General features: G+C 38.9%; 1 protein-coding gene across 1 annotated transcript in view; it reads left to right on the top strand.

The window, feature by feature from the left end:
* nphp4 (nephronophthisis 4) overlaps positions 1-24965 on the top strand; it is a 346370-nt gene that overhangs the window by 261495 nt on the left and 59910 nt on the right. The window contains exons 13-16 of the mRNA XM_069919049.1: positions 3403-3594; positions 7769-7941; positions 12735-12895; positions 19251-19431. Of these exons, the coding sequence (XP_069775150.1) occupies positions 3403-3594; positions 7769-7941; positions 12735-12895; positions 19251-19431 (707 nt within the window). The remainder of the gene's footprint in view (positions 1-3402; positions 3595-7768; positions 7942-12734; positions 12896-19250; positions 19432-24965) is intronic.

The raw sequence follows: 24965 nt of genomic DNA, 5'->3' as shown, positions 1-24965 counted from the left end.
CTAGACAATGAACATTTCTAACAAGAGAATTTTCAACCATCCACTCTGAACATTCAGTACAATAATTATGCGTATTTGATTACAAGCTACTAAGATGATATCAGGACTTAAGGAACTGAGATACAAGGAAAAGGTTAAAGCATAGAAGAATGAGGGTAGATTTGATCGAGATGTACAAAATTACGATGCATATAGATAGAGTAAATGCAAGTAGGCTTTTTCCACTGAGGTCATGGGTTCAGGGTGAAAAGGGATGTTTAGGGGGAACATTAGGGGTAATTTCTTCTCACAAAGTGGAAGGAGCTGCCAGCTGAAGTGGTGACTGCAGGCTCAGTTTTAGCATTAGGAAAGATTTTGACAGGTACATGGTTGGGAGGGGTATAGAGGGCTATGACTGGGTGCAGGTCAGTGGGACTACGTAGAATAATAGTTCAGCACAGACTAGAAGGGCCAAATTTCTGTGCAGTGATGTTTTATAGTTCTGATTCTAATGAGTGTTGAATATCTGAACCTCTTATGTCCTGAGGGTCTTGTGACAGATTATGTTATATTTTATATAGTATATGTTTTAAAGGAGATAAATTGTGGCAGGTTTTTTAGTGTAGGTCACATACAAACACTTCAAAATAGATCTCATTTAAAATGCCAGAGCTCGGCTCAAGCCAGACAGTCCAGGCTCCGAGTGCCTTGGCAAAAACTTTGAAGAATGCCTATAAGGACTTCACAAGTAGGTGTTAATTGGACATGCTTTGGAGTAATGGATTATTGTTTTAGAAAGCAACAGATTAATGAACTCGGAAGATTAGGTCCAGTTCCCCAGTCTACCTGAATGCAGTTTGATTTTCTTGGAAGGTCGTGTGGTTTTGCAAACAGAGAGAGTTAAACAGGCTCTTTTTTAATGAGAGAGGTAGAGAGAATTCATTTCTACAGTCCAGCAGCAGCTGGGACTGGAACATGTAAGGTAAAAACATCATGAGATGGGACCGGAGAAGGAGTCACCCAGTACTAAGGAGTAACAGAATGCAGATGTGACCTTGTACACTCAAGATAAGCTTTGCACTAACAAGAATAATGTGCAGCAGACTAACAGAGAAGGGTAGCAACAGCTAATTCATTGGACAATGTAATGGTATGATAATTTACTAAGTGCGTGTCCTGGGGTATAAAAAAACACCACTTGCTGATATCGGGAGAATGCGCCTTCTCCAACTAACACTGTTAGTTGTAAGTGTTACAATCCGGTAATAAAGAACCTTGATTTCGACTCAGACTGGTGTCTGACTCACTCATTCTTGAACAAAGCAGACCTAACAATTAGGACAAGCTGGCAAGCTTGTGGAAAAACCCCATTTTGAAGATGGGTTGTGAGTTCTTAGTTCGGCTTGTTCAAAGCCATTGTGGTCCATACAAAAGGAGAGGATTGGCTGTATAATGCTTCTCTTGAAATAAGAGAAACAGAAAAGGAACTCTGTGGTGAAAGAGGTTATCATCTGGAAAACCCTGATGGGGCAATTTTCTTCAGCAAGACACTGAAGTGGCTGATCTGAAGGAATCAGTTGTGGGTGTCCAACAAACAAGAAATCTCTCTCTCTCTGATAACTGACAAGAACCTGCCTGAGTGGTAACCATTTACCTTTCAAGCACCAAAACCTGGTGAAATTCATAAATGTGAAATTCTGTGCACAGTATAAGAATTGTCTGCAACCAGTGAACTTTGAGGAGTGAGAAGTGAGATTGGACTGTGAACCAAAGAACTTTTCTGAACTTACACACACATAACACATGCATTTAGAATTAGAAAGGGGGTTACGTTAATAGTAATAAGTTAAAGTTTGATCCTGTTTTAATGTTTAAAGATAATCAAAAGCAACTTCTGTTTTAAGTAACCATTTGTCTTGGTGGATTTTATTGCTGCTGGGTTTTGGGGTCTTCTGGGCTCATAACAGCCTCCATTGATCAGAAACTCAGCTGAATGTCATAAAAGCATGAAGAACTACATTATCCGCAAGAGCGGAGCAGAGGTGAGTATTTTTCAAGTGGCAAAGTTCCTGACACTCCAGAGTTGGTTTTTTTTTACCATCTGTATGGTTCAATCCAGCAATACATTCAGCTTGCCCAGCAGAGGACAACTCCAACAACTCTAACAAAGCACAAAACCACCTTGGATCCTTGGTGGTTACCCCATTATTTAGGTCCTAAACATTCATTCCCTCCACTACCCAATCAAAACTGTGCTCTACTTTTGGTGCCCAAATGCAAAGTCAAGGTAGGTTTCAGAGTTTTGCATTAGGGAGCACATATGCAGAATTATGTGGAAAGGCAATTATAGCTGGAACCACTGATTCTAGTCAGAAAAATTCACGTAATTGTAATTCAGCAAAAAGATCAAACCATTAGTGGGTGAAAATGGGGGAACACTTAGAAGTTACACATAAGTGAATTTGTTCAGAATTAGTCCTTTTCTGTTTTTCCAATGAAATATAAAATAGACAAAACCTTTCAATTGTTCCATGGAGTTAAACAAGAAAATCTGGAGATGCTAAGGTCAAGTGCACTGGAGAAACTCAGCAGGTCATGCATCATGCACAGGAAGTTAAGGGTAACCAACGTTTCGGGATTGAGGCCTTTGAGTGAACGGTAACCAACGTTTTGGGATTGAGGACTTTGAGTGAAGGGTAACCAACATTTCAGTTTCAGAAAAGGGCAATCAACATTTCGAGGTGATCCCTTCTTGTAAGCGACGTTTCAGTCCTGAGCCCTTCAGTAAAGGGTAACCTTTATTTCCTATGGATGCCAGGTAACCTGCTAAGTTTCTCCAGCACATTTGTTCCATGGACAGGTTTTAGCTGACCCATGGACCTGCTGCTGTTCTGACAAACTGCAAAAATGAGGATGTCATGTAGCATCCCAAATGAAGGGATATTCTTTATTGTTTGACTTAAAGAAAGATCATTGAAAGATTTTCTTTCACAAATCAATACCATATCTGAATTGTGACAGAATTTAAAAAAAAATTGAACATGCCTTTACTCACAAATTTGCCATTTGCTAGTTCCTGGTTTTAATAAAAACTTAGCAGTTTCAGTTCTTGACAACTGAGTAGACTTGTCATAAAAATTAGCTTTGCGCTACATGCTGAATAACAGAATGAAATATTGGAACCCTACATCATTTCCAATGCCAGTGTGTGGTCATAATCTGATTTGCTACCAGATTAGTCACTGTTACCATGTTGAACTCAAATCTGTTGTATGTAGTTTTCTTATTTTAGAACATGTTTAATTGAGGATGCTTAAAAGAAGTCTTTACCTTTCTGGATGAATGGATTTAAATTCCAGCACCCATGTGGAGAGGCTTTGACTATTTTAGCATTTAATGGTTTTATTCACATTTGATTCTTAGGACAACCACAGTGATTTCAAGGGCGTCTTTGGCTCAGATGCATGCAATTAATTTCCCCGAGATCCAAGATGATGATAATGAGCTGGCGGTGGTGATTGATTCAGATAACCTTCCAAGCCTTAACCTGCGGGTAGAAGAGGCAGACCATCTTCAGTGCAATGAGATAATTCTGCAATTCCTGGCTTTCAGTAGGTAAGGTTTGAAGTGATGGAAAGTCTAGGTTCACAAGTAGCGATTGATTATCTTAGGTAGACAGCATGGACTGACTTTTGTAACAATTATAATGCACAAATATCAAGCATTATTAATTTGTTTGTGATACCTGAAAGACGATGTCGCACCTCCAGATCTCAGGCAAAATAAATAGAACTGTTGTGAATGCTGGGAACTAATGATTGATATGCATGAGTTCAAATGTCACAACAATTGGAAAACTTAATTAATTATCCAGTAATTACAAATAAAAAGCTAAATCATTAATCATTACCATGAAGCAATGGAATTGTAACAAAAAATTAGTAATACTGTCAGGGAAGGAAATCTGCCTTTATGTGTTCAGTCATAATTAGGATCTGAAAAATACAGTACCCTCTATAATCTTTGGGATAAATAGACTCTTTTTTCCTTTATTTGCCCCTGTGCTCCACAGTTTTAACTTTGTAATCAAGTAAAGTGCACATTTCAGGTTTTATTCAAGGTTATTTGTATACATTTTGGTTTCACCATGTAGAAATTATAGCACTTTTTATACAGTCTCCTCATTTCAGGGCAGCACAATGTTTGGGACATTTTTGAGTACTCAGGTATGCTTAATTGCTTCATTAATGCAAGTATAAGAGAGCAAGACTTGCTTCTAACTTTTGATCACCTTTGGAGTCTGGAGTTGCCATTTTTCAACATGAGGGCCAGAGCTGTTCCAATGTTAATGAAAGAAGCTATTATGAAGCTGAAAAACTAGAGTAAAACATTAAGAGACATCACTCAAACCTTAGAATTAGCGAAATCAACAGTTCGGAACAACATTAAGAAAAAAGAACTGTCTGGTAGCTCAGTAATCATAAAAGGACTGGCAGGTCAAGGAAGACGTCCAGTGCTGATGACAGAAGAATCTTCATCATAATGAAGAAAAATCCCCAAACGCCTGTCCGATAGATCAGAAACACTCTTCAGGAGGCCAATGTGGATATGGCAATCACTACCGTCCACAGAAGACTGTATGAAGGGAATTATAGAGGCTACACTGCAAGATGCAAACCACTGGTTAGCCACAGAAAGGATGGCCAGAGTACTGTTTGCAAAGAAATATTTTAAAAAGCATGGAGAATTATGGAAAAAGGCCTTTGGACAGATGAGACCAAAGTGAATCTGTATCAGTGATGCCAAGAGAAAAGTGAGGAGGAGTAAAGGAACTGCCCAAGATCCAAAGCATTCCACCTTTCCCATGGTTTGCATCTTGCAGTGTATTTCTGTTCATGAAGTCGTCTCTGAAGTAATCATTAATCCTGAAAAGTGTTTCTGATCTGTCAGACAGACGTTTGGGATTTTTCTTCGTTATGATGAGAATTCTTCTTCATCAGCAGTGGACGTCTTCCTTTGCCTACCAGTCGCTTTGTGATTGCTGAGCTCACCAGCAAGCTCTTTCTTCATAATTATATTCCTTTTGGTCATCCTAAGGGTTGGGCAATGTCTCTTACTGTTTTATTCTTGTTTTTCAGCCTCATAATGCCACCTTTGACTTTCATTGGAACAGCTCTGGTCCTCATGTTGAACAATGGCAACTACAGTCTCCAAAGGTGATCAAAAGCTTAAAAGCAACCCTAGCTCTCTTATACCTGTGCCAAATGAAGCAATTAAACATACCTGAGTACTCAAAAAATACCTGCGAAGCCAAATGTCCCAAACATTATGGCTCCCTGAAATTAGGAGACCATGTATTAAAAAATGCTATAATTTCTACATGGTGAAACCAAAATGTATTCAATAACCTTGATTAAATCCCGGAATGTGCACTTTAATTACATGTGAATTGTTTGATCACAAATTTACAACTGTGGAGCACAGAGGCAAATAAAGGAAAAATGTGTCTTTATCCCAAACATTTTGGAGAGTACTGTATGACAAGACTCTCGGCTGTAGAAGATGGATCGTTCCTCCCTTTTCAAGTAGGTTAAGAGATAAACAATAACAATATTCCATAAGACAAAAATTGTAATCAATGTGAGAGCAAACTGAGATGTCAATATTTCTCTTTATAAATAATTTTCTAAAAATTAGCCTGTCTTCAAAGTTTGTTTTGGTATCCTGCTTGTAGAATTAACCCTTTTAATTGAGTTCTCATTGCAAAATGTGCTCCGAGCTTGCACCAACACTAAAATCAAATGAATGATATAAAACTGAAAAGAAAGCAAAGTGATTGAAAAATCTAACAGGTCAAGCAGTGAAGTGAAAAACAGGGTTAACATTTCAGGTCAATGACATTTCAATCAGTTTTAATTTGAGGATTGGGCAAAATTCACAGATTTGTGGCATGATTAGAAGATGGACAAGGAGGTAGAGAAAGCATTTGTCATACTGTATAGAGTGTAAAGTTCAGGGCAACATTATTCAGCTGTACAAGGTGTTGGTGTGACCACAATGTGCGCAGTTCTGGTCAACAGCTAGAAGAATGATATAAATAAATTGAAAGAGGAGCAGAGGTGATTCACTAGTGTACTGTGGGGACTGAAGGGGTTAAGGTCTAGGGAGAAGTTGGATAGGTGGGTCTTAATTCCTTCGAGCCTGAGGGAATCCCTTGTAGAGATTTATAAAATCATGAGAAGCATGGATAAAGTGAATACTCACAGTTGTTTCGACAGGATCGATAATTCTCGGACCAGAGAGCATAGGTTTAAGGTGGGAAAGGAAAGATTTAACAGGGAGCCAAGAAGCAACTTTTTCACTCAGAGGCTGGTCCATATCTGGCATGAGTAACCTGAGGAAACTGTAGAAGCAGGGACATTAACAACATTCAAAAGACATGTGGACAGGTACTTGGATAGAAAGGGCTTAGGGCATGGATTAAATGCAGACAAATGGGATGAGCCTAAGTGAGTTGGACCAAGGGCCAGTTCTGTGCTGTGTCTTCCACAGATTTGATAACTTGTATATGTTTGCAGTTCCTATTTTAATCCTGTGATACCCCATTGATTTCAGGTTGCCAACCTGTTTATGACATTCGCTGCTGCTTCTTGCCTGTTAGCCAATTGCCTCTCTGTTTCAATTGCATCTAGTACCATGGGCTTTTATCTTAGAGGTAATATTTACTACAGGAAGTAGCATTACTTTCTGAATAGAAGAAAAAAATCCCAGATACTCTAATTATGAGATCCAATTTATGTCAGTAGCTAACATGTTGTTCTGTTGAATTGATGGTAATTGTTTTTCCTACAAAAAAATTATACAGTATACTTATTATTCATTGATACTTAGTAGACAAATGATTTACATTAATGTTAAAAAAACTCCAGCACTTAAATGGGCCATAAATCAGTTGAGCACTCAACGGCACCAGGACAGCTTATTCCCCGGTGCCATCAGATTCCTGAATAACCAATGAACCAAAGACACGGCCTCATTTTTCATGCATTATTATTTTTATTTTTTATAGTAATGTTGTAAGATGGTTATGAATTTTATGCACTAATGGTGCTGCAGAAAACACCAACTTGTTTATGTCAATAAATTCTGATGTTAAAATATCACTCTCTTCAGTCAGTGACTTTTTTCTGCTTTGATGAACAGTTTATAATAGTTTTGAAAAAAATAAAATTTACTTACTTCAATAAGAATCTAATATCACATTGTAATTAATTTGATGTCATCTGTTAGTCTTTCCAAAGAACTGCTTTTATTCAGTTAGTCTTCATACTTTGGTTAAGAAATTTGTTACCAAGATTCCAAAGGTAATGATACTGAACAGTTGAAAATTGTCCTAACTAGAGTAGAGCAATTTTGCGAACATTTCGGGATGTCAACTCCCAGTCAGCGGTGTGGGGGAGGGGTCAGGAGAATAATGCAGCATTAGTTTTTAGAAGAAGCCTGATCAAGAAATTAAGTTAGTATTGACCGCCATTAAGGTTATCCTGTGAAGCCCCACAAATCTCAGTGACAACATGAAGGGGATTGAAAGTCAGCGAATCAGACCTCTGTGCTCTTTTTCATGGCTCATTGTACCAGAGGAAATGACAAACTAGTAACAGAGCAAGCTCTTTTCATGTAAATGGTGGTGCTCACATCAGTCAATTAATGTGCAAAATGAATGGAACATAAAATGTGTGTGCAGAAGTACCATGTCATTTTTTTTTTTGAGGGTTTATTTCTTTTTCAGGGTACCTCCAGAAAGTAATCATCCAAGATTAGTGTTCTTCACCTTTCAGTTTTATCGCTTTCCACCAGTAACGACCCAGCAGCTGCAGCTTGTGAAGATGAAAGGAAAGGGATTTTCAAATTCTCTGCCTTTTATCCTCGTTCCATTAAGTAAAAATGGCGTTGGTAATATAGGTGAGTAATAAAAAAGGTTTTCAGCGCACAAGCAACCCACTCTGGACGTTCATACCAGACTCTGTTCCCTCATTGCCTTGGCTTATCAAAATATTGTTCTGTTTCTTTCTCTCTGTGTTCTCATCTAGCTTCCTTTTGTATCTTATCTATGCATTATAGGAGAAAGTTCCATATTCTTACCCAACTGGATGGCAGAATTAAAACAAATACATTTGCTAACTTTACTTAAAGGTCTCTTAATTTGTTGGAGATTATTTAGGCACACAACTTGCTTTCTTGCTTTTGCGTTAATGAAATCTTGACAGATCTGTGATCTAACTTCAGTAAACCCCCAGTGTCTGGCATCTGCGGGGATTGTGAATAGCAGCTATGCCAATTTTCGGGTTGCCTGTGTTGTGAGTGAGGAAACGGGTTTGTGGTAGGTCTCAAAGGCATGGACTCTGAACACAGTTTGGATGTAGGGAAGGATTTTATTTACAGAAGGCAAGTGTGGGAAAATGGTAACTGATGCAGAGTACAAACACAATGAACTGGTACACACAATGATCAGGGAAAAATCACTACGATGGCCCATCACCCCTCGACTCAGTGCAGGCACGGCTCTATGCTATGAGGGACACTAATTAAATGCTTCCAACCCTTTTAACAGTGCACATCTTACCAACAGTTTCTCCAGCACCTTTCCCCATTTCTAGGGCTGGAGTGAGGCAGGGTGGTCCCAAGCTGGCAAAGAGAGAGAGAGAACAAAGAGACAAGCCCACCTCATCTACTGGGGGCCAGCAGCTCAGTGGCAGGAAGGCTAATCTAATTACAACAGCCAGTGGCCCAAAGCCAAGTAAAGGCAGGCTGGAGAGTACAGTCCAGGTAATTTACATGGACAAAAGAGTAAGATGTGCACTAATGGGTGGGGTGGAACCAAACCTTGATAGGCAGCTGGTGTATCCTCTGATGAGGTAGGGGGCGGTGCTGTCACATGACAGCCACAACCCTTCCCAACGCAGCCTGAGACACACTCTTATAATGCCTAACTAATCACCTGCATTAAAAATAGTTTAAAATACAAAAGACAGTACAAAATGTGAAGTAATTTGAAAAAAAAACAGTATTGTCCTTAATTATGTAAAGTTCCCTATAATCAGGTAGTACATGTTACCAAATTTATATGTGAAATTCCAACCCCAGTCCCTGGCGCTGTAATAGTGTGGCACTAACCACTATGATAATTGTGCCACCATCTTAATTAACCCACCTTCCCCCAAGTGTCTCTCAACTTTTAACTTTCCACTCAGACCACTTTAAATAATCCCTATGCCATCGATGCTCTGTGATTAGGAAGGGATGGCTTAAGGTGGGATGTGAGTGGGAAGGGAAGGTTGAGAATCACTCCTCTGGACCCAATTGTTACTGAAATATTTTGCTTGAGAAAAATGGTCATTGGCCCATTTCCTTTGGAGTGATGAAACCGTGCACATAACGAGTCAATCAGGTACGATTAAAACAGTGGTTTTAAAACTTTTTATCTCCACCTACATCCCACCTTAAGCAATCCCTTACTAATCCCAGAGCACCTATGGCACAGGGATTACTTAAAGTGGTATGTGAGTGGAAAGAAAAAGGTTGAGAACCACTAATATAAAAACTCTTACCAGGCAGGGATAGGAAGACACTTGGGGAGAGTCACCCCAGTGGCGAGCGGCATGGGCTGACTCTTCATCCTGGGAGCTCAAACACAACTTTATTCAAACAGCTGCTGCTGCGGAAGGGGCACTCCACTGGCTGAATGTTTGCTCCCATCTTCACCAAGGGTTTGTGTGTTGCTTTGGAGAATATTTAATTTTACAATTTTTACATTTTATTTCTATTTGTATTCATTTTAATTTTTTAAATTCTTTTTTCTTGCCACTTGCTTGGGTTTTCCGATTGCTAGAATTCTGGATAAATGGGGATTTTGACTGTATAGAGATTTCAGCAATATATAAAACATGTATTTAAAAATTAATGACCAATCTCAGAACACAACAGATTGAGCAGGAGTATAGATGAGAGAGAATAGTGGAATGAGTCTCAGAATCAGAGTCCATTGTCATGAACAAGTCATTAAATTCAGTGTTTTTGTATAGCATCTTAGTGCAAACATCCAGATACACCACCTTACAAGAGTAAAAAGAAAATTGCACTATTAGTCTTGATGAACACTTCTGACCCAAAACATTTCCCTCCCACACTTGCTACTCAGTTTACTGAGTTCCTTCAGCAGATTGTGTTTTTCTCCACCTTCCAGCTTCTGCAATCTCTCCCGTGTCTCCTATTAAAAATAATGATTGACCTAGCTTTCAGTGCATGCACGTTCACAAAAAAAAACATTAGGATGCATAATATAAATGATTAAAAACAGTAATCATGACTAGCTTAGCAAGGATAAATAGAAGGAAACTTGTGTTGTCAGATTTAAAATTTTGGACAGAAGAAAATATTTTTAGTGTGACATTAGATAGGATCAGGAATCAGACAATAAATGGATGGATGTTAAGAAAGAATATCTTTTAGGAATCTAGGAAGAGCATGGTGAATAGGACTAGCAAGATTGCTCTTGTGAGAGCTGGTGTAAACTTTGGGTTAAATACACTATTTCTGAGTCAATTATTTCTGCAATTCTTTGTTGAGATGTTTTATGTTATTATTTCTGAAAGAGTTCACTCTGATTTGTAGACTACGTTCTGTAGTCTTAGATTACACGAACAGCAAAATAGTTTCACTCAGTTTCCCCCAATATCATGGAAAAAAAAGATGACCGTATAGTCAAATTGTTTTGGGCCAAAAGAGAAGGGGGGAGGCGTTCGACTTTTACACAGGTCAAACTTTTGACCTTGTGAAGTAGCTGGGAGCTCATATGCGCAGGCAACCGTGGCGTCGGGCAAGTACGCACAGGCGGCTTGGACGAGGATCCGTGGTTGTGAGCTTGGATCCGCAGGCAACCAGGGCATTGGGTTGGATGCACAGGTGGCCGAGGCATTGTGAGTTTGGATGGGCGGTCAGCCAACATGAGGAACTGCATTTGGGAGCTTGGGCAGATGGTCAGGGCCAAAAATAGAGGGGGTTCACCTTTTACGTGGATTATTTGGGCCAAAAGTTTGGAGGGGTGGGCTCGACTATTACACAATGTCGATGATTATGAGTATATTTGGTAAATTGTTCTTTATCTTCAAAATTGTTGGAGCCCAGGCCTCATTTTTTGCAAATTGTCCACATAATTTAACTTTGGGAGTCCAGATAATAAATCTGCATTTCACTACCTCAAAGGCCTATATCTTTCCTAAGGGAACTTCTCAGTGGAAATTTCTGTGTTAAGAGTAGAAATTGGAGCAACTTCTTCAGTGAAGGTCTTGGCAACCTCGATTCCCTTACCTATGCCCCTCATGAATTTATATACTTCTAAAACATCACCTCTCCGTCTCTGATGCTCCAGGGAAAAAAGCCAATAATTAAGGGTATCCCATTTTTCACAGTATACTTGCTTAAAATATTGATTTGGCTGTTCTTCACTTCATTTTGTGCAATTATTTGTGAATCACCTTTTTTTGTAATTCACTATCTTCCTCATTCATTTAATTACATCTTCCATCGGCTGATGAATCAGCCCTTGTCAATGTTCAACAAAAATTACCAAGGACATAGATGGGAACTTTGATAACCATCACTATAAGCTCCACCAGTGACTGACTGACTTAAGAATATGGCCGTGAGTTTAGATCTGTGGCAGGTGGTCTGCTTCCTCACATTTCTTTCCCAACTTATTTAACCTGCACCATTTGTGAGCACTTGAGTAATAAATCAGATGTTATAGCTTTTGATTCCTGTTTCTTAATTCAGCTTCTGTTATTCATAGCAAAGATTTTTGTTTCTTATGCTGTTGAATCTCCACTAGTTTCAATCTCCTTCATCTACTTGAATCTATTGAAGCTGGACATAGTTGTATGAGGTTTCTTGATCCTGGTTACAATTCATCTCTATAATTATTGAATCCAAAACAACTATACTTGCTACCCTGCTTCATTCATATCCATACAGGTATTAAGTACATGGAGCCCTTTCTCTCCATGATTTGAGTGAATATTACTAATGATAGAGCCACGTGGTTTCCATGGGAAAACTTGAATTTTCTTTTCATATTTCAGATTGTGTAAATCAGTGGTGGACCAGATATATACATATTAAAAGAAAATGTCAAAAAATGAAACTTACTTGGTTTGTCCCATCTTCTCACTCCAGTGAGATAACGTTTTATAGCAAATTTTACCAGATGTATGTTGTATTTTAAAAACTTGTTGGCTGAGTTTTTCTGGAGCTCACACATGATTGCACTGGAGGTGCTTAGAACTGTTTTGAATTTTGGACTTTGCAGTTTTCAGCATGAAAGCCTCCTGTTATACTTATCAACACTGGAACATTGTTGAGAAGCAGTCAGATAAATTTCTGGGCTTTGAGTTTGTGGATAAGTCATGGCTCCCTTGGGGGAGACTATTGGGCTTAAGGGAGAGAAAAGTTTGTGAAGGAGATTGTAGCCTTTAGGGATCAGAGGTTTGTCGCAACAGAAGGTATGTGAGGATTGGGCAATTAGGAGATGAGGGAGTCAAGAACTGAGGGGTTGGGACAGTTGGGGATTTTGGCCTGGTGTTTGGAGAAGGAATTGTTAGATTGAATTTCTAGTCTTTGTCTTGTATTTGACTGACCTTAGAACTATCGGGAATAACATTTGCCTTGAGCATTTTTTCTCTTATTTTCACATGCTCTAGATTCTCCAGGGTTGGAGCTGAAATTTATGGCAGAGCCAAGTCTCATGAAGGATGGAGAGCAGCGATGGTTTATGCAGTACCTGGCCATGCAAATGTTGCAGATTGATGTCTGGGATGCAGAATCCTTGCTTCTAATAGGCACTGCTGCTGTAGATCTGAAGGTAATTAATAAAGCATGACTAAGGTAAAGTTGCAGATAAACATGTTACTGTTGATTGGACTCTCCAAAGTTCAAATTTATTGTCAGAATACGTACATACGTATTCTTTTTCTGCGGGCCAGGCAGAATTTCTACTTTATCGGTAACTGTAAAGAGAGAATTGTAACCAAAAAATAAATGTAAACAAATTGCAATTCAGAAAAAAATATTCAGTAATAAATAATGTGCCAAGTAATATCCAGTAATTTGTCTGTGTTTTTAAAAAAAAACACCAAGAAACACAAAATTACATAAACTGTTGAGATGCAGAGTAACAAATTGGAACAAGTGTAGAATAGCTTAGTGTAGTTTTACGGAACAGACTCGATGGGCCTAGTGGCCTACATCTGTTCCTTTGTCTTGTGAACAAATGCTTCATTTTACTGCGTTTAAGGAATGTGTTGTAGTTATTCTGAGATTTCTAAAATTAAATAGTGACCATGCATAGCAATACATTATGCCTGGCTTCTTTTCTTTTGAACATTTCAATGCATCTGAATCAATGTCAATTTTTTAAATTTATTGAGCAGGCAATGTGGAAAGCACTGCAAAACTTAAAAGTGTATATGACAAAGTACCAGGCTAAGTGAAATCTAGTCCCAGAACAGGAGGTCCTGCAGAAAGTGAGTGAGGGAAAAGGTGGACAGAAACCTTACAGGGAGGTATGTAAGGAAGCCACTATTGCCAGTAAACATTAAAAATAAATGAGGATTTTCTTTGAAAGGTGTGGTCAGATCTCGCTTCAGAAAATTGGTGAAGAAGTTAGAACCTGATTAATTCTGAGCCTTCTTCCAGCTTCCATCATAGAGATTAAGAATTCACCATAATGGACAAGGAACCCTCATATTGGGTTCCATTGTTTCTCTGACCAGAAAGTTTTTATTTGAATATATTGGGTAGATTTTAGTTTACAGATTTTGGGGATCTTAATAGCTTAAATTTAATACTGGCCTAAATATTATGCTCAACAATAATAGTAAGTTTATCAGGACTCCAAATACAAAAGGGAAGTTCAGACAGCAAATTTCCCATTTGTACTGATTCAATACTCAATGCTTGAGTATCCCTGATCATCTCATCATGATGCCTCTTGACACTGTTGCATCATTCAGGGACCCCCATTTAAATAAAGGGAACGTATAAATTGGCAGCACTATGCATTAGTGGACGGTGAACGGGCTGTGGTCTGACTGAGATAATCTTGGGATACGTAGAGCTTTTAAAAACTCGAGGGGCTTCGCTACTGACTGTAGGAGATTTGGCAAAAAAGTAGTTCGAGCTAAGATAAAGAGTGATAAGCATCACTAAGGTTTTTTTTGTAGTGGCAGGGAAAACATGCAAACGCCACACTGACAGCAGTGGAAGAAAGCATTGGACCGGCATCTCCGGAATTGTGAAGCCCCAGCTCCATTTGCTGGTCCATGGTGGCATCCTTGCTTCGAATTTCTGTGCAATTTCACCTCAATCTCTCTGTAACTCCTCCAGTTCTATATGAGCATTTTGCTAATTCCCAGATTTAATTGCTGCACCGTTGGTGACCATGCCTCGGGCTGCTGAAGCACTAAGTTCTGGAATTTTCTTTACATCACTCTATACTTCCCAGTCCAATCTACAGCACTTTTTGAAATCTCCTTTATGGATTGGCAGTACTTTTTTTTTACATTAAAGGCACAGACATAAATAAAATTGTTGTACACTTTGGTTTCAAAGAAAGGAAATTGGAATGGAAGTTGGAGGTTAGGATCAATTGAGAAAAGAGCTTGAGCCCAATAGAAGAATTTACTTATGGCTGCTTTATTTTTTTTCTTATAATTTTTAATTTTTCACACTGTGAACCATATCAACCAAAATATATACAAACGTTTCTCATTAAATATACACAGTGGTATTTTCTCCCCTTTTTTCCCCCTACCTTCCTTTCCCACTTCCCACCCATCTCCAAAACCAATAAACATTCAACATATACAATACAATAAAACCATTAAACAATGTCATCACACAATGAAAAATAAACAAGAAAAATGTGTCATCTACTTTTACACACGGGATCAAGTTGTTTTGTCGTCTTATCATTTTAGGGGGTGGAATCTGAGGCAAGCCCTCTGTTATGTTCCATGTATGGTTCCCAAATTTGTTCAAATAAAGTGACTTTATTTTTTAAATTATATGTTATTTTTTCCAATGGAATACATTTATTCATTTCCATGTACCATTGCTGTATTCTCAGGCCCTCTTCCATTTTCCAAGTTGACATTATACATTTTTTGGCTACTGCTAAGGCTATCATAATAAATCTTTTTCCATTCTACCCCGTCAAAGGCTTTTTCTGCTTCGAAAGCATCAGCCACTGTTGGCTTCTTATTTCCTTGATCTGCATGAATTAGATTAATAAGTTTACAGACATTATCCACTGTTCGTCTTTTCTTAATAAATCCAGTTTGATCTTGTTTTACTATTTTTGGTACACATTCGGCCAATCTATTTGCTAATAATTTCACTATTATCTTATACTCTGAATTAAGTAGAGATATTGGTCTATATGATGCTGGTGTTAGCGGATCCTTCCCCATCTTTGATATTACTGTAATTATTGTTATCTTACATGAATCTGGCAAGTTTTGTGTTTGTTCTATCTGGTTCATTACTTCCAGAAGAGGAGGAATTAATAACTCTTTAAATGTTTTTTAGAATTCTATTGGGAATCCATCCTCTCCAGGTGTTTTATTGTTCGGCAGCTTTTTTAATATATCCTGTACTTCCTCTATTTCAAATGGTTTTATCAGTTTGTTTTGTTCCTCTTTTTGCAATTTCAGCAGTTCAATTTTAGCTAAAAACTCTTCTGTTCTATCTTCTTTCCCCTCGTTCTCAGTTTGGTATAGTTGTTCACAGAATTCCTTCAATTTCTCATTAATCTCTATTGGATTATATGTAATTTGTTTGTCCTTTTTCCTTCTTTTAGCTTGTTCTGTTTTAAGTTGCCAGGCTAATATTTTGTGTGTTTTTTCTCCTAGTTCATAATAGTTTTGCTCAATTTTCATCATGTAAGATTGTTATGTTTCGTATTTTATTTTTTGTCTGCCAATTCTTTCCTTTTTATTATATCATCCCTTTTTACTAGTTCCTTTTCTGTACTTACTATCTCCCTTTCCAACTGTTCTATTTCCTGATTGTAGTCCTTTCTCATCTTAGTAATAAATAATAAATAACTTATTATTTAATAATAATAATAATAAATAACTTATTATTTGCCCTCTAATGAAGGCTTTCATTGCGTCCCATGATATAAATGTGTCTTTCACTGATTCCGTATTTATTTCAAAATATGTTTTAATTTGGCGTTCAATAAACTCTCTAAATTCCTGCCTTTTAAGTAGCACGGAGTTTAACCTCCATCTATATGTTCTTGGTGGGATTTCCTCCAGTTCTATTACTAATAACAGGGGAGAATGTAATCTAGCTTTATATTCAGTTTTCCTAACTCTCACTTGAATATGGGCCGACAACAAAAACATATCAATCCTTGAGTATGTTTTATGGCTACTTGTATAATATGAATATTCCTTCTCTCTTGGATGCTGCCTCCTCCATATATCCATAACTTTCATTTCCTGCATTGATTTAACCATAAATTTGGCCACTTTATTCTTTTTGCTAGTTTTTTGTCCAGTTTTATCCAACATTGAATCCAAATTAAGGTTAAAATCCCCTCCTATCAATATATTTCCTTGTGTATCTACAATCTTCAAAAAAATATCTTGCATAAACTTTTGATCCTCTTCATTAGGTGCATATATATTGAGCAAATTCCAAAATTCTGAATATATCTGACACTTTATCTTTACATACCTCTCTGGTGGATCTATTATTTCCTCCTCTATTTTGATTGGTATATTTTTATTAATTAATATAGCTACACCTCTTGCTTTTGAATTATATGATGCTGCCATTACGTGCTCTACCCAGTCTCTTTTTAATTTATGTTCCACTTCAGTTAGATGCGTTTCTTGCCCAAATGCTATATCTATTTTTTCTTTGTTATGTATTCCATTAATGTTTATAGTCATATAGTTCAACATGGCCATCTCATATCCTGTTTACACCTCATTTCCGCTTCCTCACTACCACCATCCCCCTTTTCCCTTTTTTCATCTGTTTTCCTCTTTTAAACTCAATGGATGACAACACATTTAAAACATAAAATAATGCAACAACTCCCACATCCAATATTTCTTCAACCCCAAATCTCTCAGCCCCCCCCCCCCTCTGAGTTGCCCCTTATCCCTTGCCAGGCAACCACAACTCCCCTTTCCATTTGGATTGCGAACCTGCTCACAAGCATCAAATGATTTAACAGTGACGGTTATTCTCTTCCCCCCCCCCAACCCCTCCAGAAAACACACATATAACAAAGTTCTCCCTTTTTTTCCCATACTTCCTTTTTCCCTTCTCTTTCCCTTCTTTAGTTCTTTCCTTTCATTGTTTTTACATCTTTATATATACTTTATTGCCATTCTTCATTCTTGTTACATCTCTTCATCTCTCCTTCTGTCCACCAAGCGTTCCATAAATTCTTGTGCTTCCTCCGGATCCGAAAACAGTCTGCTTTTAAGCACAGCTGGATGTCTTAACATAAATTTATAACCTTTTTTCCATAGGATCGATTTTGCTGTTTTAAACTCCTTCCTCTTTAAGAGTTCAAAACTTATGTCTGGGTAAAAAAATAATTTTTGACCCTTGTATTCCAATGGTTTATTGTCTTCTCTAATTTTATTATATTTTCTCTTGTCATATATTTCAAAAATTTTACAAAAATGGATCTTGGTTTTTGATGTGTCTGTGGTTTCGGAGCTAGTGTTCTGTGTGACCCTTCTATTTCCATTCCTTCCTGCATTTCTGTCATTCCCAGGACCTTCAGGATCCAATCTTTTATAAATTCCTTCATATCTCTGCCTTCTTCATCTTCCTTTAGGCCCACTATTTTTATGTTGTTTCACCTACTATAATTTTCCCACACCTCTTTTCTGAACTAACAACTCTTGTGACTCTTTAATTTTTTAAATCACTTTCTTCCACATTTTCTACTCTTTTCCCTATTTCTGTCATGACCAGCTCTAATCTTTGCACTTTATTTTCTGTTCTTTTCATTTTTATTTTAATTGCACTAAATTCCAAAGACAACCATTCTTTTAATGCTCTAATTTCTTCTTGAAAAAAAGCTTTATCTATATTCTGTCCATTTGTTTTACCTTCTTTTTCTCTGTGCAGATCTTGGTCTTCTTCTTCTTCTTCCTCTTCTGTGTCTGTACTTATGTTTGTGTCTTCTTCTCTTCTTTGTATCTATCTTATTTGATTTTCATTACAAGTTGCTTGTCTCACTTTGTCGGGCCTCTTCTTGCTTGGCCTCTTGCTATTGGTTCTCTTCTTCTGAGCTGCTCATCTGTTGAGCCTCCTGCTGCTGTTCTTTCCTTTCACCCTGTTGACTTTCTTTCTCACCTGTAACTTCACTCCCTCTCCTGCCGCTTTCCTCATCTTTCAGCTGAGAGCTCTGGTGTTGGGCATCCCTCAGCTGGTCACGCAGTGGTTGCCCGCTCCTTGGCTGACTCCCCCACCTGTCGGTGTTTTCTTTCTCCTTAGATTATGCAGTTGCGCACTTTTGTTTAGCGCAGAGAGTCATTTTTGCAGTCCGGGGGGGGGTGTGACTCAGTGGGGCAGTCACCAATCTCGGAGATCGGGTGCTCTTCTCCACCACGGCTCCCTGTTTCTTTGTGCAGGTAAGGCCTTCTCCTTTCTTTTCCGGTGTCTTTTCTTCTTTTTTTCCTCCGTTTTTTTTTTACTTTTTCCTTCTTGGGTGGCATTTTCTTTATTTTCTCTACAACTTTATCTTTTATTTCTTATATTTTGTATTTATTGAACTTTGTCTTTTCTTAACTTTTTTTCTTCTTTTCTGGAGAGGGCTTGTATTACCCTACCCGTTCACCACTCCATCACGTGCCTCCTCCTTTTTGCTGATTTATTGAAGCCTTCTCATGCTTTTAATCTCTCTTGAGTACACGGAGCAAAGAAGTGTTATCTACTGCCCTGTTTGCACAGATCACTGATTGAAATGGGTTTCTAAGAAAGGTGGGTCATGTGCTAAAGCCCTTTAAAAAATTCTGGCATGAGCAAGTAGATTGTGCTGTTCACTCATTGCTGACTCCAAGACAAGAGCCAAAACACTTGCAAGTTCAGTTGAAGTCCTATTTCATTTATTTATTGCAGTTTGATAAATTCGGCTAAGTTTTATAACTGAAGGTAATCATAATATCTTTTTGATGCAGTATTTGCTACGTCACGGTCTCACTGCAGTCCAAGTGTCTCACGAGCTGGAGGTGGTAAGCACAGACTATGCCCCAGATGTACCAATGTCCTTGGGTGATTTTACAACTCACGGTGCTGTTAAGCCTTATGGTGTGACAACAATATCAAAAGGAAGGCTACATCTGCGCCTTGGAAATGTGGGTAAGCAAGCTTATAGCATGATGTCATTGCCAATTTGATTTTATGCAAGAATCTAGGATAAAAATAGATGAGTAATTCAGACCTGAAAATTATACCTCCAAAGGTCAGTAGAAAAATCATTAAACAGTTTAAAACAATGGATTAAGAAATTTAATGAGTCCATTGTTAATCAAACACTTCAGTTTTGAGCTTCAATTTCAAGGTTTAAACACAATTATTGATGAATTAATCTAGTTCGTTCAGCTGTAGTTGGCTCAATCTGCGTGAAATCCCATGCTTGTGCCTGAGTTGCCAGGTCATGGTGTTTGAATGCAGTAGTTTGTCATTTGTGTAAATGTGGAGTAGCAAGGCCAATGCTATGGGGATAGGCTCTTAATTTACAAGTGTCACTAGAGGTATAGGAAGAGTGTATAATTAAGTCACATACCGGTAACCCAAAGGTCTGAATTTGGTAATTCAAATCTCACCACAGCAGCAGTGGTGGAATTTACATTCAATGAAAAATTGCTGAAACTTGAGTGAAAAACATTGCATCAGGTAAAATCCTATCAGTTACTCTCATTCCTTTTCAGGGGGAGGTGGGGGGGGGGGGGATTAACAGAATTCAGCAGAACTCCATGAGCTAGAACCTTAACTGATACCCAAGATCCTACTTTTGTGTGATCAACATTAGCTATTATCAATTAGCAAATCTTGTTCTCTAACCTTCTCCCACTGAAGCCAGAGCATGTAACTTCCAAATTTGCTTTGGGTCGCAAGACCCTGTTTCATTCTGTATACTAAGATACTTTATTCATTGATTTTAAAAAAATCAAATTCCTTGACTGTATAACCTCACATTTTCTTTCTCCTATTTTCTTGCCACTTGCTTACCAAACAATCTTATTCTATTTCTCACAATTCATATTTACACCCTGAATGATAAACAGCATTCCCGATAAATGTTCTTGTTGGTGAGGGGAGTTTTGCCTGTAATGTACGGGACTGTGTCCACTACTTTTTGCAGGGCTGCCCTCATACCAGACTGTGATGCAGCTGGTCGGCACACTTTCCACTAAACATCTGTAGAAGTTTGCCAAGGTTTCCTATGTCATTCCGAACCTCCGCAAACTCCTGAGGAAGTAGAGGCGCTGATGGGCCAGCATTGATCCCAGTGGCATTTCACTTCTGTTGTCTGCCTGATTGAAAATAATCTGTTTATTCCTGTTCTCTGTTGTTTTCCTTTAAATTAATCTTCTCTCCATACTTATATATTCCCAAATTTCATGTAATTATGTAATAATTTATTGTGAAGTCCATCGAAAATCCAGAGATTTTACATCAATTGAATATTAAGTGAATCATAGAATATGATGACTTTAAAGGGTAGGGCACATGTTTCAAAACCGGGTTTTTCACCTCAAACTAAGTTTTGGACAATAAATGGCAGTGATATCCACCCAGGCCATGCCCTCTTTACACTGCTACCATCATGAAGAGGTGCAAGAGCCTGAAAATGAGTACCCAGCGGCGCAAAAACCACTTCTTCCCCTCTGCCATCAGATTGCTGATTGGAAAATGAAGCACAGAACTCTACCTCAACTTTCTCTTTTTTTGGGGACTAATTTATTTTTAAATGTAATTTATAGCAATATTTGCATCTGTGATGCTGCCACAAAGCAACACATTTTGTGACATGTTACATGCCCATAAATTCTGATTCCGAACCCTATTTTTGCCTGCGAAAGGAATAAATAAAGAAAAATGGAGTCCCAGTGGAATAGCACACTGTTCCACGATGTGCTTTGAATCTAGACGGATGAAATTCTGCTCTCCATACCAGAATGAAAGTAAAATCTAAAACGAGTTTGACATTTATTTAAACAGAGGTGATTTGTCGGAAAATTAGAATTCTCATTTGAGGAGTCATCAATTGTAAAAGTAGAAATGAAAGTTAAATAATACACTGACTGAGGCTGAGCCTAAATATGTTGGTGGTGAATTGGCCTGTGAACTGTAATTGCAGCCTGCAGTCCCTGCAGACCCACATTTACTTGAACAAGGTGCAGTACCCCAATCCCACTGGCCGTTGCACTCTTGAGACAGACGGTGAGGTCGAAACACTGACTCAGCTATGAAGGTTATATTGCATAACATCAAAGCTGATTGGAAGTGAAAGCTGGTTGAGCGGTTGTGTGGTATATTGCTCTCTTGAGTTAAACAGAGGCAGAATAATTTACAAGGAATAATTTACCTTCCCTTTTTCTTCTTGATCTACAGTTTAAACATACAGCAGGGTAACAGGCTCTTCTGGTTCATGAGCCCGTGTGCCCAAATACCCCAATTAACCTGGTAAGTTCCCTCCCATCCTTAACTGGGAGCACCCAGAGGAAACCCACGCAGACACAGGGAGAAAAAAAACCGTGAAACACTACGGCACAGAAACAAACCTCTTTGGCCCTTCTAGTCCATGCCGAACCATATTTTTGCCTCATCCCACTGATCTGCACCCAGTCCATAACCCTCCATAACTCTCCCATCCATGTACCTGTCCAAATTATTTTTAAATGTTAAAATTGAGCCCCCGTTCACCACTTCAACTCGTAGATTGCTCCACGCTCCCACCACTCTCTGTGTGAAGAAGTTCCTCCAAATGTTTCCCTTCAACTTCCCCTTTCACCCTTAACCCATGTCCTCTGATTTCTATCTCACCTACCCTCAGTGGATAAAGCCTATCTACATTTACTCTGTCTGTCCCCCTCATAATTTTAAATACCTCTATCAAATCTCCCCTCATTCTTCTATGCTCCAGGGATTAAAATCCTAACCTGTTTAACCTTTCCCTGTAACTCAGTTCCTGAAGTCCGGGCAACATCCTAGCAAATCTTCTCTGCCCTCTTTCAATCTTATTGATATCTTTCCTCCAGTTAGGTGACCACAACTGAACTCAATATTTGGCCTCACCAATGTGTTATACAACTTTACTATAACATCCCAGCTCCTATACTTGGTACTCTGATTTATGAAGGCCAAAATGCCAAAACTCTCTTTAAAAACTTATCCCTTTGATACCACTTTCAGGGAATTATTTATCTGTTTTTCCAGAGCCCTCTCTTCTATCTCACTTTTCAGTGCCTGACCATTTACTGATATGTCCTATCTTGGTTTGTCCTTCCAAAATGCAACACCTCACACTTGTCTGTATTAAATTCCATCCGCCATTTTTCAGCCCATTTTTCCAGCTGGTCCAGATCCCTCTGCAAGCTTTGAAAAACCTTCTTCACTGTCCACAAAACCTCCAATCTTAGTGTCATCTGCAGATTTGCTGATCCAATTTACCACATTATTATCCTGATCATTGATATAGATGACAAACAACAATGGTCCGAGCACTGATCTCTGGGGCACACTGCTAGTCATAGAACTCCAGTCTGAGAAGCATCATCCACCACTACTCTCTGGCTTCTCCCGTCCAGCCATTGTCAAATCCACTTCAATACTTTACCATAAATGCCCAGTGTCTGAATCTTCCTGACTAACCTCCCATGTGGGACCTTGTTGTCCATGTAGACAACATCCTCAAATGGACCAAATTTGTCCATTTCTATCCTTTTGCTCTTAAAATACCTGCAGAAACTCTTAGCATTTTCCTTTATCTCTCTTTGGCTTAGCTTCGCGGACGAAGATTTATGGAGGGGGTAAATGTCCACGTCAGCTGCAGGCTCGAATGTGGCTGACAAGTCCAATGCGGGATAGGCAGACACGGTTGCAGCGGTTGCAGGGGAAAATTGGTTGGTTGGGGTTGGGTGTTGGGTTTTTCCTCCTTTGTCTTTTGTCAGTGAGGTGGGCTCTGCGGTCTTCTCAAAGGAGGTTGCTGCCCGCCGAACTGTGAGGTGCCAAGATGCACGGTTTGAGGCGATATCAGCCCACTGGCGGTGGTCAATGTGGCAGGCACCAAGAGATTTCTTTAGGCAATTCTTGTACCTCTTCTTTGGTGCACCTCTGTCATGGTGGCCAGTGGAGAGCTCGCCATATAACACGATCTTGGGAAGGCGATGGATCTTCAGCAGCGTGGACTCGATGCTGTCGGCCTCTGCCATCTCGAGTACTTCGATGTTAGGGATGAAGGCGCTCCAATGAATGTTGAGGATGGAGCGGAGACAACGCTGGTGGAAGCGTTCTTGGAGCCGTAGGTGATGCCGGTAGAGGACCCATGATTCGGAGCTAAAGCAACCTCATTTCTTCTTTTAGCCTTTCTGATTTCTTTCTTGAGATTTTTCTTGAATCTTTTATATTCCTCAAGTATCTCATTTGCACCATGTTACCTATATCTGAACCAGATTCTCAATATCCCTCGAAAACCAAGGTTCCCTATGCCTGCTCAAGTCAAGTCACCTTTATTTATCGTTCATTCCATGGTCACACGGTAAAGACAAGAGAGCGTTTCTCCAGCATGGAGCATATTTACGAAAGTTAGAATAGAGGTTAAACACCGTAAAATATTAAAATGTATACAGTAAAAGGTACACTATCCACATATGGTCTGGGAATTCAGGAGCCTGATGGCCTGGGGAAAAAATTGTTACTTGAGTGTTATGGTATCTCCTACCAGATAGCAGAAAGGGGAACAGTTTATTTCCTTTTGCCTGTAACAAGTGTTGTAGATGTCCTTCATGGTAGGAGCTGCTTCAAAAAGCTGTTTTCTCCTCAGCAGTCAGAATAATTCGCCCTTTACAAAATCACAATGTCTGCAAATGTATCAAATTCCAGAACAGACAGTGACAAACCTTCCCTCAGTTCTTCCATTGAAGTATCGTTGGGCTGTGACTTGTGTTGTTGCTTGTGTGAAATGTTAAATGTTAACTGTGACCATTTAGTTTCTCATGTCTATACTATCCCTTACAGTGATAATCCCATTTTACTAAAATGGGAACTCATAATGGAAGAGATCCCCCAATTTTCTTTTCTGCTGACTTCACTATCCTCTTCAGGGTCTTGCGGTTCAAGATGGTACAGCTTCCAAACCAAGTAGTGATGCATTTGCACAGGATGCTCTTGATACATCCTCTGTAGAATGTAGTGAGGACAGAGGGTAGGAGATGAACTTTTCTCAGCCTTCACAGGAGGTAGAGGCACTGTTGGGTTTTCTTGGCTATGGTGCTGGTGTTAAGGGACCAGATAAGGTTCTCTGCCAAGTGCACTCCTCTTGATACTCTTGACGACCTCACGGTTGAGCTGTCAATGGTCAGCGGAGCGTGGTCCCTCGAACCCTCCAACAACCATCTCTTTTGTTTTATTAACATTCAGATAACGGTTGTTGGCTCTGCACCAGTCTGTTAGCGACTACACCTCATCTCTCGTTGCCTTTGCATTTAATCCTGACAGGATGCAAACTCTGAACTCTCAAAATTTCTCCAATTTAGAATCTCAACCCAAAGCTCAGACTTTTCCTTCTTTATAATTAACTTGAAACTAATGGCATTATGATCACTGGACCCAAAATGTTTGCCTACACATACTTCTTGTCACCTGCTCTCTCCAGTATTGCACTCACT

Source organism: Narcine bancroftii, chromosome 2 (genome assembly GCF_036971445.1).
Source record: "Narcine bancroftii isolate sNarBan1 chromosome 2, sNarBan1.hap1, whole genome shotgun sequence".
In the NCBI taxonomy this organism is placed as follows: domain Eukaryota; kingdom Metazoa; phylum Chordata; class Chondrichthyes; order Torpediniformes; family Narcinidae; genus Narcine; species Narcine bancroftii.
The sequence above is the reverse complement of the archived record's forward strand: the minus strand, read 5'-3'. Positions and strand labels throughout refer to the sequence as shown.